Source organism: Mus caroli, chromosome 12 (assembly GCF_900094665.2).
Source record: "Mus caroli chromosome 12, CAROLI_EIJ_v1.1, whole genome shotgun sequence".
NCBI classification, from domain to species: Eukaryota; Metazoa; Chordata; class Mammalia; order Rodentia; family Muridae; genus Mus; species Mus caroli.
The window spans coordinates 70,540,492-70,555,932 of NC_034581.1; the positions used below are offsets into that span (position 1 = coordinate 70,540,492).

Here is a 15,441-nt window from a genome sequence, read left to right on the forward strand (position 1 = left end):
TTCCTCGGCTGGGCTTCCTCGCTGCTGTGAAGGTCATACTTGAAAACATCCATCCCATGAAGAAGACTATTGCAGAGATAATGACTTACCAAGTGGAACTGAGGCTACCCCAGACGGGAACCCAACCCCTGCCTGTGTTTCAGAGGACAAGCCAGCTTTTACAGGATGTGAAACTCTTGGAAAATGTCACTCAGGAACAAAACGAGTTACTGAAGGTGAGCGGCTAGGACAAGAGTCAACTTAATACAGGAAAAGTCCAGTAGAAGGTTGCTTGCGTCCTTCTTGTCGCTTGGCTTCAATTGCTGTGGTAAAGGGCTTGGGGAGAGAAGGTTTACTTAGCCTTGCGTATCCTGGGTCATAGTCCATTGAGGAAAGCCTGGGCGGGAACCTGGAGGCAAGAGCTGAAGCAGAGGCCATAGAGACACTACTTACTGCCTTGCTCAGCCAGCTTTTGTATACTATCCAGGACCGAGCCCAGGGGTGGCACTGCCCCCTCTAGGCTGGGCCCTCCCCCATGAAGCACCAACCAAGAAAATACCCTACAGGCTTACCTATGGGTCAGTCTTGTGGAGGTTCCCTCTTCCCCAGATGACCCTGGCTTATGTCAAGTTGACAAACAAAAACAAACAAACAACCCCTTTTTAGTTTTCAAGTTTAATTGAAAGCAGTTGTTCCTCAAGAGGTGGCGTTTAGTTTAAATAAGTAAATACACTCCTGCTCCCCCCACACCCTCTCCTGGGAGTCTTACCTTTGCTCTGGTTGAGAGCATCAGTGGTCTGTGGTCTGTTGTGCTTCTTTGTTCTGCAGTTAAGGACCTATGTGTGTGAAGCAAGGGAAAGAGAACTCAAACCTGATCAAGGCCCTCCAGCCTCTGGAGGCTGCAGACCTGTAAAGTAAGCACCACAAAGCAGTCTCCTGGTCCACTTCAATCACTTCCTCTTCCTGTGGATTAAATGCTCAGTGTGTTCCCCAACACGGGGCATAGGTAGCCTGGGGCCATTTACCATCTCAGGGAGAGCTGTGTCCAAAGCTTCAATGGAGGACCAAAGAGGTCCCTTGTGTCAGGGTTAGTTCCTGTGCAATGAGGCAGGATTTTAGCTGTAGAATCTTCTGGTGTTTTTCCATCTTGGGGGCCGTTTTGTTCTGCCATTTTCTCATCCCTCTCAGGAGGGTTCCCCTCCCCTCTGTAAGTTTTATTACTCTACCATTCTCAAGCCAGAATCATCAGAGTTTATATTCCTAGGCCACTCCCATAGAACATAAATCATTAAAAGACCCTTGAACCCCACAGCCATACTGGGCAGAGACTCTGTGTCTCTTGCTTCAGAAAGGGCTGTATCTTCTTACTTCAAAAACTCTCTTTGCATTGAAGTGGGCATCCTGTTCCTCTAAAGTTGGGGAACCCTATTCTCCCTGACTTGAAGTTTAACAACCCTCTGCCCTCTGTCCTGACTGCTAATCAACTGTCATTTCTCTCCTAATACCAACAGAAGGGAAAGTGACCTAGCAGCCACTGTACCTTTTTAAAAAGTAGTTTGTAAGTGAAGTAAAAAGTATCAGATTTCATGGACCATTTTTAATCTCTTCTATCTTACTGGGCCTCTGGCCAGCAAAGGAAAATAACCCTAATTATGCTTTAAAGTGGCCTCTTCAAGAAGAAAAGGGGGACAGGTGGAGGGGTCAAGTTAGGCATCAAACTGTGCTGTGAACATTTCCCATCTTACTGTGTGGGTTGGAATCACATGAGCCCCTCATATATTTCAAAGCAAGTAAGCCATTGGTAATGAAAAAATATTGGAATAAAGGACATTTCCTTTAGTTCCCACTTGAGTGGGACAAGTCCCCCTATTGTGGAAAATAAGACAAATGACTTCTATGGGGCATAATGGGATGTCATTCATTTCTGTGAGCTGGAGAACAGGTATGTGCAGTGAATATAGTTTCTCATTTCTAACCAGCAGCCAGAACTATTGGTTAAATAATTTTATTTAAATACCAAGAAGGATTATGTACTATAGGACAGGACCCATGTCATTTCAAAAGACATTTTGCTTCAGTATGATGCACACCAAAGAAATACTAAGAGTTGCTTTTGAAGCCTGTTTCTGTTTCTAATATTTCATCAAACTTTGTTTCATAGCCGGGCGTGGTGGCGCACGCCTTTAATCCCAGCACTTGGGGGGCAGAGGCAGGCGGATTTCTGAGTTCGAGGCCAGCCTGGTCTACAGAGTGAGTTCCAGGACAGCCAGGGCTACACAGAGAAACCCTGTCTCAAAAAAACAAACAAACAAAAACAAAAAACTTTGTTTCATTTCGTCTACAAACAAATCTGAGCTTTCTTCCCTGAACATTACAGTCCACGGCATGTTCCGGTTAGCTTTGTGTCATTCTTCAAACTCCTGGTGCTCTGGAAGCTTCTGACCATTACTCATGAAATGTGCATCGCCAACTCTAAAGGGCAGCAGGGAGGATTCCTGTATTGGAAAAATTCACCATAATATCACATAATGTGCTCAGTGCATTCAGGATCAGGCATGCCACCACGGTATATAGAAAGTGCCACATGCATATCATGTTAGCACGGTAAATACATTGGTTGGCAAGACAGCTCAATAGGTAAAGGAGCTTGCCTTACAAGCCTGGTAACCCGAGTTTGGTCCCTAGAACCCACGGAGAGGCAGAAGGAGCCCATGTGTCTGTGTGAGGGCACACACACAATTCTGAAACTTTCTTTTTTTTTTTTTTTTAATTTTTTAAGATTTATTTATTTATTTATTATATGTAAGTACACTGTAGCTGTCTTCTTCAGACACACCAGAAGAGGGCATTAGATCTCATTACGGGTGGTTGTGAGCCACCACGTGGTTGCTGGGATTTGAACTTCGGACCTTCGGAAGAGCAGTTGGGTGCTCTTACCCACTGCGCCATCTCACCAGCCCTTCTGAAACTTTCTTAAATGGTGTACATGACATACCAATAATTTCATAAGACTTAGGGACTTTATATTACCATGCTATAAAATGTTTTCCTGAATGGGGCCCCTAGATTAGAAATATGTAAGAGTGGGGCTATAGAGATGGCTCAATGGTTAAGAGCACTGGCTGCTCTTCCAGAGTTCCTGAGTTCAATTCCCAGCAACCACATGGTGGCTCACAACCATCTGATATGGGATCTGATATCCTCTTCTGGCATGTGGGCATATATGCAGACAGAGCACTCATACATTAAAAATATCTATACATAAATAAATGAAAGTTTTTTTTTTAAAAAGAAAGAAATACATCAGAACCAAGAAGCATTTAATTAGATTTGTGCCTCCAGCCCTGCTGAGATGCCCTGGAGTCTCGTGAGATGTAAAGGTTAGGCTCCAGGGTGGCAAACTTTGTCATCTAGATTTTAAATATAAATTCAGGTAATATTTGGAATATAGAATATAACTATGTTAGGAAATTTTGCTTATTTAGAGAACAAATATAGACTACAAAGATATTCTGGGGACCTGCAAGGTGACTCAGCAGGGAAAGGCACTTGCTTGCCATGCCTGGCAACCTAAGTTTGATCCAAGAATCCACGAGATGGGAGAAGAGAATCGACTCCTGCAAGTTGTCCTTTGACCTCCGACAGTACAGCTCCTCCTTCCATATATGCTCAAATAAATGCAGAATAATAATATAAGTTTTTTTATTTAAAAAAAGGCTTCTGTTTCCTATTTAGAGGAACTTGGGATGGGCTGGATAATAGAAATAGCCTGTGTGTTACTTAGGTGGTGACAGTGACTCTTTGGGGGCTACGTGTTATTTTCTAGGTTGTCATAAAGCAGACTGCTGAATGTGATGAAGAAATAGACAGTCTGAAGCAGATGTTAACTAACTACTCAGATGAGATCTCCCCTGAACATGTGTCACAGAACCAAGTGGCCGACCTGCCGTCATTACAGGTATGTCTCATCCACTCGCCTATCCATCCATCTTATGGACTCTTGCTTTATCCTTGGTGTCTAGAATCTCTTGTAGTGTGACAGTGTTGTACCTGACATCTCTTTGTCCCCAACATGTTCTTTCCATTCTTACTTTGTGATGCCGTGGTTGGGTGGTGTCATTAATTTGCCATTGCAACCCCTGGACTTGAGACCTAGTTGCAGAAACTGGGTAGGTCTTTGCTTCTGAATCCTCAGATAGGACTTCTTGGGTGCCCACACTATAGCACGGCACATCTTTGCATTTCCTCTGTGCCCAAGAAGCTGATGTGGGGTTGGGCAGATTGGGTAGGCTGGTAGTAAAACTCTGAGCATTGATATAATAAAGGACTGTATTTTTACTGCCATAAATCTCTCTGAGTAGGGCCTTTTCAGTTTTTGTTTTTATATTGATACATCTGTATTAAAATGGTGTGAGAGAGGCCCAGGCCATGAGAACTGCATATTTTCCAACACCTGATGAATACAGTCAGGCAGTTAATGTGATACTCAAACCTCCCAGGCATTTACTAGCTGGGAGACTGAGGGGAACTTGCTTAATATGAAAGGTAAAGTATGAGTCAGGAGACATCGCCCATGACTGCTGAATTGATAATGCAGGCCCAGTATGAGCATCTCAGAAGGGTTAGGGGACCAAGTTTCTTCAAGTACTTAATAACTCAGGACAGCAAAGAGCTTATGTTGTGTGAGTACAAATAAAGGAAATTATACATAGGACGAGAGTCTTTGGGGCTCATTACACAACACACATGCACACATTGTTGTTTCCTCGATGGCTCTTATGAGCCCTAATGGACCACCAAGACAGAACACCTGGCTGGCAATGGGTGTGTGTCAGAAAGAAGGGGTAAATAGAACTGACCCCCCCCCCCAAAAGTAAACTTCTTCCTTAGCTCTACCAGAGGATTTGATGTAAACTGTGATATCTGTGAAGTGGAAAAGTGAGACTTCCAACCACGATGATTTACCTGGGAGCATAAAACTGTCAGGAACAAGGCTGAGACTGCTATCGTAACCACCCACGTGGAAATGAGACTCTTCATACTTGATTGCTGATCAACCTTTTAGAAGGGATGATGGCAGACAAGACCACACTGTGTAGACCAGGCTGCCCTCAAACTCACAAAGTTCTGCTTTCCTCTGTATCTGCCTTCCTGAGGGCTGGGATTAAAGGCATGTGCTACATAGTTTCATGGGCATTTAAACAACAACAACAACCCTACACTAAGACTCAACAAATGGCAAGTTAGGGCTACCTGAGAGTGGGATCTAAGGCTTCATTGATTAATTCTTCAGTCTTAGTTTTGGTCCTTCCATAAACCGGGTCTGTGCTGTATCTCCTAACACATCAAGTCACAACCTTATGTCATACTGGGTCATTTAAAGACTGTTGTCTGAGTCATGCACTACTTCCCAAATTTCATGCGTTTCCATAGTCCTTATACAACACCATTTCTTGAGAAAAATCTTGAAGAATCTCATTTAAGTGTGTAAGTATAGCTCATTGTCTGTTTTAATTTTGTAAAAATAATGTTCTGAAAGAAAAAGGAAGGGCAGTCCAGTTGGCAGCGTGCACATTCCCAGAAGTACTTTTTAGTTGTCGTGCTTGGGACGCAGCAATGCTTTACAGTCCATCTTCCATTTTGTCATCAGAGAAGTAAAGACGTGTTTGGGGTATGCAGTGTGGGGACTGAACACAGGGCTTGCTGGGTAAGCACTCTACCGCTATCCGCAGCCTGTCTTCATCAAGGACATTCTTAAATGGGACTGGCAAGTTTTTCCTACCATAAATAATTGGTGTCCCCTACCTTGTTTCATAAAAGGTGCCTGTGGGTTTACCGCCAATCCATTTGTGCCCTCAGTCTAAATACCAACACAGTAAAAAGAGGCAGTAACATTTTGATAGCATTATGGAAATGATATTAACCTCAGAGACAGTGTCCCTCAGCTCTGGTCCCATTAAAGGCTCCCAGAGAGCTATGGGTACCACAGTGCAGATGGCAGCTCAGTGCCTACCAGCCTACATATCACTGGTTGCTGTTTTCCTGAATTTATCCTAATGGCTGTGGTACTGCTTTTGTTGGGGGGTCTATGACTCTCCTATTGAAGTTTAGTGTTTATTGAAAGTGGAACATGAAACCTAGTCAACTCAGAGTTAACTCTGCTAGTAGAGAACTCTCCGAGCAGACAGAATAGGAGTATTAGTTTAACAATAAATGTCAGAACCCAGGAGTCTTTGGGAAGCCCGAGGTTGGCCCCACCTCACGAGCTGCACCTTGGCAGAAATTGCCTTCTTTCTCTAGTCTTCAGAACTCTCTCTTGTTCATAGTGACATGTTACTTTCTTGGGCATAAAATCCAATGACTTGGGGACTCAGGAGGTAGCTCAGTTGGTGTCTGTGCTTGTTGAATCTCATTTCAATTTCCAGAACCCATATGAAAGCAAAACAAAGAAAGACCAGTGTTGTGGCATGTGCTTGTAATCTCAGCCCTGGGGTGAGAGAGGCGGGCGCTGGACTTGGTGGTCAGTAAGCATAATTCACTTATTGGGTTTCTAGCAAGGAAGAACCTGTTTCAAAGAAATAAGATAATGGGCTAGGTGTGGTAGCACATGTCTTTAATGCCAGCACTCAGAAGGAAGAGACAACCAGATCTCTGATTCTGAAACTAGCCTGACCTACATAGTAAGTTCCAAGCCAGTCAGGGTGAGTAAGACCCTGGGTGTTTGTTTGTTTTTAAGGATGGATAGCTCTGAGGTTGACCTATGACACTCATGTGCACACGCATCCATTTTTATATATACATACAAAATTTAGTGAATTTAAGAATATTGACTAGTGAGGGATTTTAAGGAATACATTAGAAACACACTTGTATGAGTATGTTTGTACTTGAGACAAAATTAGGAGCCACATGCACGCTAAGCAAGCAAGCAAGCAGTCTGCTGCTGGAGCTACACCCCAGCTAGGGAGATACTTGGAATGAATGCTGGCTTTCTGAAGAGGCGCTCAGACAAGGGGTACTGGAGAGTCAGGGTAACTGTCACCCACAATTCCTACAAAACTTAAGGTTCTATAATTCCATCACCTGAATGGGCAGACAGTGGGCTTTTCCATATCTAGGAAAACTTACTTGCATATAATAATAATAATCTTAATAATCTCCTGGGGAAACATGGGAACAGGTACCTGTAATATTCTGTGCGTAAAGTGGGAAGTATGTGTTCATCAAAGTACAGTCTGGTGGTTCTTGGCCTCGGGAATCTGGTTCTGTGAGTCCTGTGGTTAGCTACTACAGCCCTGGCTCCCCACCCTGGCTGTACATCAGTCACCTGTGGACCTTGTTACAGGTTCTCATGCTTTGTTCAACCCCCAGATGCTCTGCTTTACAAGGTCTGTGAAGTAGCTACAGGGTCCAGTAGCCTTGGATCAGGACATCCCTTGTACTGAAGGAAACTGGCTCCTGGGAGCATCCAGAAGCCGCTCTGATTTCTCTCAAATGATGCCCACAACTCTTTCTGAACAGGGAGAGATCGAAAGGTTGGAAAAGCAGATTCTGAATCTAAACCAGAAGAAGGAGGATCTGCTAGTGGACTTGAAGACTGCTGTACTGAACCTTCATGAGCACCTGAAACAAGAACAGCAAGAAGTAGGAGACAAGCCCTCTGCAGGCGCCTCCGAGTGTACAGTGGCCGAGAGGGATGCTTCAGAAAGGAAGGTAGGTGTGGCTTTCACTTAATTCTGGCCCCACATTCCACGGGAGAGCAAACAGCCGATGAGATATCTCTTTCCAGAGCAAAGGAATTTTTTTTTTCTTAAATGGAAATACTCCACTTGAAGTTGTTTACTACTGAGCACAAATCTTCCGGGTGTGTCTGCCCTGAACCCAACCCAGAATTCTTATGCCTGAGTTACCTAAAACGCACTTATGAAATTCCCCGAGCAGATGGGAGGGAACCTTTGAAGTATCAGCCTTAGAACAGTCATCTTACTGAAGACTCAAAGTGGTCCCGTGCCTGAGACCACTGAGAGTCCACACGCGAGAACTGCACTCCAGCTCTTTGGGGGCGGGGCCGTAAGGATCATGCAAATGAGGAGGCGCCACAAGAAAGGGGGTGGGGCTTCGAGGATCATGCAAATGAGGCTCTGCAGGCTGGACTTAGCTGAAAGACTGAAAGGCATGAGGCCCCAGAGACTTTGGGCGTTGGTGGACAGATTGGACAATGCGTGAAGATTTAGCTACATAGAAATGCAACCAGGCCAGGATGTGATGCTGGTCCACATCCTGACTGCAAATGCTCCCGTGCTGTGCCTTTCAGTTGAGCAGAACAAACTCCATGTCTTTCCTGCCAGTGGTCAAGGAGGAGGCCGAAGAAAGCTCCGTGAAGAGTGAAGTAAGGCAAAACTTTTTCTCCTTTAAAAAAAAAAAATTTTATTTTATTATTTTTGGATATCTGTGTGTAGGGATGGGGGCAGGAAACATACACAGGACATGAAGCTAGGTCCCTTCAGAGGCCAGGATGTCTTATCCTCTTGAACTGGATTACAGATCTCAGGATGGGTGCTGGGAATCGAACTCAGTCCCTGCAAGAGCAGTACATTAAAAACCCTGAACTGCTGAGCCATCTCTCCAGCTCCCAGGAAAACAGTTTTGCTGTTTGAACTGGCTAGGACCAGATCTCTAAGTGAATGTCAGAGAAAACATATGAAAACCTAAGGCTTTTAAAGTTAATGTTAATTTTTTAATTTTTTAAAATCAAGACTGCAATACTTATTCAGTTATTAACATTGTTAAGTTCATCTAAGTCCACTTTGTCCCGGACGAGGGGCATTTGCCGGTGCAAAGGAGTCCCCTGTCAGACACAGACTTCTGAATTCCTCCTCTGGAACTCTGAGAGTATTTGGCTTGGTGTGTGTGTGTGTGTGTGTGTGTGTGTGTGTGTGTGTTTGTTTTTGTTTTGTTTTGTTTAGCTAATAATTATTTTGCATAGTTGAGACATGATTTTGTTTTAGATAGTATTATCAAGGACATGAGTTGTGTCTGCCACTAATGTAGCTGATTCTTAGTGCTTCGTTGTAACTGGTTGAAAGCAACTTGACCTTCTTGGTATCAATTTCCATCTCATACTTGTAACACTAAGGCTTATACTCAAAGACTAAGCTGGCAGCAGAGTGTGCCTTATGTGACTCAGGTGTAATGACAAGTCATTTTTTTTGCTCATTTTGTAGATTCCGATGGCTCCGTTGTCACACAGAGCAGACGCTTTGTTCTATTGAGTGTCACTAGAGCATGGAGTTGCAGGGTGAGGGTGACAGTTTGCTTTGCACTCTGACCACCAGACAACCTCAATTCACAGTCTGAGGACCCAGGGCCCAAGCAAAGAAGACACACACACACACACTACCAGTTCAGACATTCACATGCTCCTGAGACACACAGTGCAGTGCCTAGTGCTTCAGCTTAACATATATTTCCGTACAAACTCTTATTTTTGTGTGATAAGAACATCTAGCCTCTGTCTAAGCAAGTTTCAAAGTGTGTATGACTTCTAATGCATTTCTTGTTTGTTATCCTCCTGCCTAACTGAAAATTTGCATCCTTGATCAAAGTCTCTCTAATCCTCCTCTATCCACTGTACCCTGTTTTATGCTATGTCTTGACAACTTCAACTTTGTTACATTTGACATTTAAGTGATGCCATGTCGTGATTGTGGTCCTGTGCCTGGCTTAGTTATCTCACTTAAGCTAATGTTCTCTAGTTCCTCCTCTGTGTCACTACAGATGACAGAATCCCCAAGGTTTTGTATGTGTTTGTTTGTTTGTTTGTTTTTTAAATGGTGAAATGGTATTGCATTGGGTATATCCACCACATTTTGTTTTGCTTTGTTGTTTAGACAGGGTCTCACTATGCAGCCCTGCCTGGCCTGGAACTCACTCTGTAAACAAGGCTTGCTTCCACCTCACAGAGACCCACCTGCCTCTGCCTCGCAAGTGCTGGGACTGAGGGCACGTGTGCCACCACACTTGGCAGATACACATTTTCTTTAACCATTCATCTACTAACTGACACTAAGGTTGATTCCATGACCTGTTGTTGTGAATGATGCTGCGGTGAGCACTAGAGTACAGACTACTCTTCTACAAGCTAACCTTTGGGCATGTGGCCTGTGGTGGAATTGTGGAAGCATGTGGTGTTATAGTTTAGTTTTTTGAGATGCCTCTGTGCTGTTCTCCATTTGTAATCCCGAACAGTACCCATGAGTCTATTCCTCCACATCCTTTCCAGCGCTAGGCATTTTCCAGCTCTGACTAAAAGCCATTATGAGAGATGTGATGTCTACTAGACTTTCTCATTCATATGTATTCATTTATTCGTTCATTTTGCAGCACTGTGGATTTAGCCCCAGATCAACCTCTCACGTGCTAGATAAGAACTCAAATCACTGAGCCAAAGCCTTGGTTTAACTTGTCTTCCCGCAGTTAGTGGGCTTGGGCAATTTTTTTTTTCTTACACCTAACAGACTTATTTTTGAAATATCATCCAAGATCACATTTACCAAAACATTAAATTCTGAAACAACTTTTATAAATTTCCTGTATGGGACATGAACTTACTACTCTTTAGTAAAGAAAATTAAGATTTTTTTTTTTAGGCTCAAGAAAAGCATTCATAGTTGGAGACATGATTTAGTGTGAGAAATACAACTGACGTGGGGTAGAAGGGAGAGTAAGACGTGCAGCAAACTTGCCCAGGAGGCTGAGTCTTGTTTGGAGATGAATAGGATTCCAGTTATGAAAAGGAGATATTTCTCTTTGCTAACCAATTGAGCATTGTCTTAGGATGGACATAGAAGAACAGAGCCACCGTCTGCATCCTGGTCTCTTCTGGGGAAGCACGGCAAGGACCTGGAAGGAGATGGGGCATCCTCCTCCTCCTCAGCCACCATCGTGCAGGTAACTAGGGAAGTCACTCATGGGGCTTGTCGGAGCTCCTCAGTGTCTTCCCATGCTCCTCTGTTCACCTTACCCCCAAGCCTTCAGAGTAGCCCATACGAAGACTGAAGATGAGAGACAGCAAATCAGAGGATTCGTTACAAAGAATGATTAGATCAGGAAATTCGTCCACCAATTTTATTTTTGACAAAATTGTACACATTTAGGACATACAGCACGATGCTTTGAAATACGGGTCCATGTATTGATCATGAGTATATTGAGGACACTTTTTTAAAAAATCAGTAATTTTTAAGTAAATACTGTGTGGCTATTCATGAAGTGTTGCCTTTCCTTGCCTAGTCCTTCCTCGCTTTTTTGTTTTGTTTTGTTTTGTTTTGTTTTGTTTTGTTTTGTTTGACAGAACCCTATACATGTATGGCTGACATAAACTCACACAGATATATACACACATGTACAAATAATAAAGTTAATAAAAAAAAAAACTTTTAAAAATAGCACACCTGACTTCCCCTGGGAGCAGGGTGTCTGTAAAAGCGCAGATGAGGAAGAGGCCCCTCCTGGCAGCAAGCCTGGCCAGGAACTGATTCTGTTCTCCACAGGATGCAGATGGCAGAATTAGCACCTGTGACAGCTCCATGGTGTGCATCATTGCCCCAGACTGGGGAAGCACGGAGGAAGGACCAGAACCAGCCCCGAGGCTCAGCCAAACAGACGAGGTGAGGCCCCACAAGCCGGGCTGCTCAGATTCCCAGAGTGGCACCCAGGCTTGCCCGTGGCCATCTGATGTCTGTGATGCTGTGTGTGTTGAGTGAGACGTTCCCTGTGAAGGCCAGCATCGTCATGAACACTGTCAACCCCTGTCCCACGGCAAGCTTGACCACCCGCTGTTGACTTTTCCACTGTCAGCCTGAAATAGTCGTCGTGTTAATGTTAAGTGTTTAATCTGTGTGTATAACACGCGGGGGCGATGAAATGGGAGACAAGCACTTATTGATCAAGGGCCTGTTCAGAAAAAGCACTTTTATGTTCTTTGTTGCTTAATCGTAAGATCACGAGGCAAGTTAATACCTACCTTATGTTTACAAAAGGGGATCAGATTCAGAGAGTAAACCATGGGAACTAAATAAGAGAGCAAGGAGTTGCCCCACAGCCTTCCCTTCTAACTTCCTAGTTTGAAACCCCCGCCCTTCTCATAGAGCCTTACTGCCCAGACCCTGCTTCCAGGTTAGGCCGGCTATTTGACCCTGAAGCTCCAGGGGTTCAGTAAAGAGCCCCTAAAAGAGACCCAGGACACTTTTGAAGTCCCTTTCTATATGGGGTCACATTTTTTGTCTTTTGTCTCAATCTCTTTTTTTCTGTTCTTACAAAAATGAACAGTAACTGTCACATTGTCACACCTCTGCCCCCTTCCCATCCTTTCCATCTCTCTTACAGTGTTGCCCAGCAAGGTGACAGATGTCACAGCTGTAGAGTCACTGGCAGTACTAAGCACAGGTCCAGGAAAGTCCTTGATCTGCTTCATTGTTCTATGGTTTTTGTTTGATTTTGCAAGCCAGAATTGGTCTGGGTTTTTGTTTTGTTTTTTATTATTTTTATTTATTTTTTGCTTGTTTGGTTTGGGTTTTAGGTTTATTTATGTTTATTTTACATGTGGCTGTTTTGCCTGCATGCATGTTTATGCACTACTTGCTTGCATTGCCCTCAGAGGCCAGAAGAGAGCATCGGGTCCCCTAAAATGGAGTTACAGGTGATTGACTGTTAGCCAGCATGTTGGTGCTGGGAACTGAAGCTGGGTTCTGTGCCAAAGCAGCGAGAGCTGTGTAAACACTGAGCCATCTCTTGGACTCATGGTCTGTTCTTTTTAAGACTGGGTTAAAAATGGGATGTAGGGCCGACAAAACAGCTTAGTGTGTAAAGGCAGTTGCAATACAACCTGGCAACATAAGTTCAACCCCTAAACCTTTGTAAAAGCAGGAGAGAACTAGTCTGCAAAATCATTATCCGACTTTCATGCACTTACTGTGGCATATGTATGACGTGTGTGTGTGTGTGTGTGTGTCCACGTCCACGGCTTTGGCTGTGTTTTGGCTCTAATAGAAATTCTACTTAATGTGTGTACTCTTGTGTGGTTGCTCTATACTGTCTTTTGCCCTGAATGTGTTACTCGGAGGAGAGAGAAGGGGAACGTACCATAAATTGAGGTGATGCTTACAGTGGGCCACACAGTGAGGTTTTAATATTATCTTTCTTAACCTTCACAGTAGCCATGTTAGGTAGCTACTACTTGACAGATGGAGTTGTTGAGGCTAAAGCCATTATGTCTCCAGAGCCTGATCGTTTCTGGGTGTCACAGTTAAGTTTGAAGTCCAGTGCATAAATGCCTCCTGACTTAAAATCTTGAGTGTTTAACTGTGTGGCTGGATGGCTGCACAACATCTGTGAGTTAGATGTGTCTCTTTGCTTCTTAGCAGAGCTTCTGTGGGTTCTCTGGCTGGTTGGTCTCTTGGTCGGTCTCTTGGTTGGTTGGTTGGTTGGTTGGCTAGTTGGTCTCTTGGTTGGTTGGTTGATTGGTTTCTGGTTTTTGTTTGTTTGTTTGAAATATTCTTGCCATATATCAGGCTGACCTTGGATATGTAGTGTTCCTGACTCAATTTTTCCAGTGCTAGGTTGCAGGCTTATACTACCATGCCCAGATCTTGGGTAGGCTTTTGAGAGATAAAAAGCAGTAACATGTCACCTTTGGCTACTGCAGGGAAAGCCCTTTGGTGACTCCAAAGCTCAAAGCTCTTCTTTCTCTTGCCTGGAGCCATTTCCTTCTCACTGGTGACCACACCCCTAGTGAAGGATAGCTGAGGGCGCCATAGACATGACAGCCCATGCCATCAGTCCTGTGTAGCTTCAGTGCCTATGCCATCAGTCCTGTATAGCTTCAGTGCCTTACTTTAGAAGTTAAGAGCCCTGGAAAGATGAGAATTACAGTACTCTTAGGAAAATTCTGAGTCAGTTCTGACTCATTTGCATGAAAATAAATATTTAAAACAGAAATTCATGACACTAAGTCATGTGTTATATGTGTGCTGTTAAGCACTGGACTTCTTCTTAGGACTGCTTTCATTATATTTCATAGGCTTTCTTTTTAATGAATGTTATGTTTTATTTCTATTTGATTCTCGGAATATTTTTATTTTATTCTTGATTTCTTTGATGAGTCACTCACTATTCAGCAGTGTGTTCCAGCTCCATGAATTTGTATATGTTCTAACACAATCAGGTTCACAGATGAACTACTTTTGAAATATGCCAAGGACTAATGGTAGGAAAATATTAGAAATCTTTGTTTCCCATATTACAGAAAGTCATAAATCCAAACAAACAAAATACATTGGTGAGAACATCAGAGAGGCTGTCACAGAGAGATGGGGGGCTTTCCTATGGGCCTCAGATGCTTTCTGATGACACTTTTAGGGTTTTGATTGCTATTGAGGAAGGGGGCTGCTAAAGATAGCCTGAGATGAGTTCATTAGACCTGGATCTGCAACATGCCAATCTCTATAATCAGCCAATAGGTCTCTGCAGGCACCGCTTCTTTCCTGGAGTTCTGGTTCATAAACCGTTCCTTTTTTTTGGTGGGGGGGGAGGGCGTTTCAAGACAAGGTTTCTCTGTGTAGCCCAGGCTGTCCTGGAACTCACTCTGTAGACCAGGCTGGCCTCAAACTCAGAAAACCGCCTGCCTCTGCCTCCCAAGTGCTGGGATTAAAGGTATGCGCCACCACTGCCTGGCCTTACTTTTTTATTTTAAGATCAGAAAAGGTCGGTTGTACAGTAAAAATAAGGACTTTATACCATTCTGTGGTATTGAATCTGGGTGTTTTAAGAGCATATGTTGCTGTTCCATATGGTGCAGACATGCACATTAGAAAGTGCACGTTGCGTGTTCAGATCCAAGGCATCTGAACCATGTACTGCAATGCATGGGCAACATGCATTCCTAGGTGCATACGTGGAAACAACAGGACAGTTTCTGAAACTTGGTTCCTGCCTTCCTCCTTGTTTGTTTGTTCTTGTTTGTTTAAAGTCAAGGGATTGAAGTTTACTGAGAAGTACAGAGACATTCTCTGCCAGGAGTTGTCCAGCTTCTGCGTTGTGGAAGCTTGCATCTGCTGCTCTGCTCTCCAGCCTAGCTTCCTGACAGTCCTATCTGCCTGCTGGCTCTCCCTAGTGTGCTGGGATTACAGATCCACACTGCTGCATGCAGCTTTTTATGTGGATCTTGGGGGTCAGACCCAGGTCCTCATGCTTGTGAGGACCTCAAGCATCTTTACCCACCGACCCATCCCCCGGCCTCATTTCATGTTTGATTTTTTTTTTTTTTTTTTTTTGGTAGTTTTTTTTTTTGAAACCTTTTATTGTTGGGGGGTTTTTCTTAACGCGGACGTTCAGTTCTGGGACTTCATCGAGGGTCACAACAACTATAGTTCAAGAAGCCGGGGTTTTATTTCAGATCAGTGA

The 15,441-nt window shown here is 43.8% G+C and overlaps 1 protein-coding gene across 1 annotated transcript in view; it reads left to right on the forward strand.

Annotated features, from left to right (window-relative positions):
- The window catches only part of LOC110306548 (nesprin-2), a 209,014-nt gene that overhangs the window by 90,542 nt on the left and 103,031 nt on the right, over positions 1–15,441 (forward strand). The window contains exons 47-52 of the mRNA XM_029484925.1: positions 90–215; positions 3,806–3,937; positions 7,501–7,692; positions 8,294–8,368; positions 10,816–10,929; positions 11,532–11,648. Coding sequence (XP_029340785.1) covers positions 90–215; positions 3,806–3,937; positions 7,501–7,692; positions 8,294–8,368; positions 10,816–10,929; positions 11,532–11,648 — 756 coding nt within the window. The remainder of the gene's footprint in view (positions 1–89; positions 216–3,805; positions 3,938–7,500; positions 7,693–8,293; positions 8,369–10,815; positions 10,930–11,531; positions 11,649–15,441) is intronic.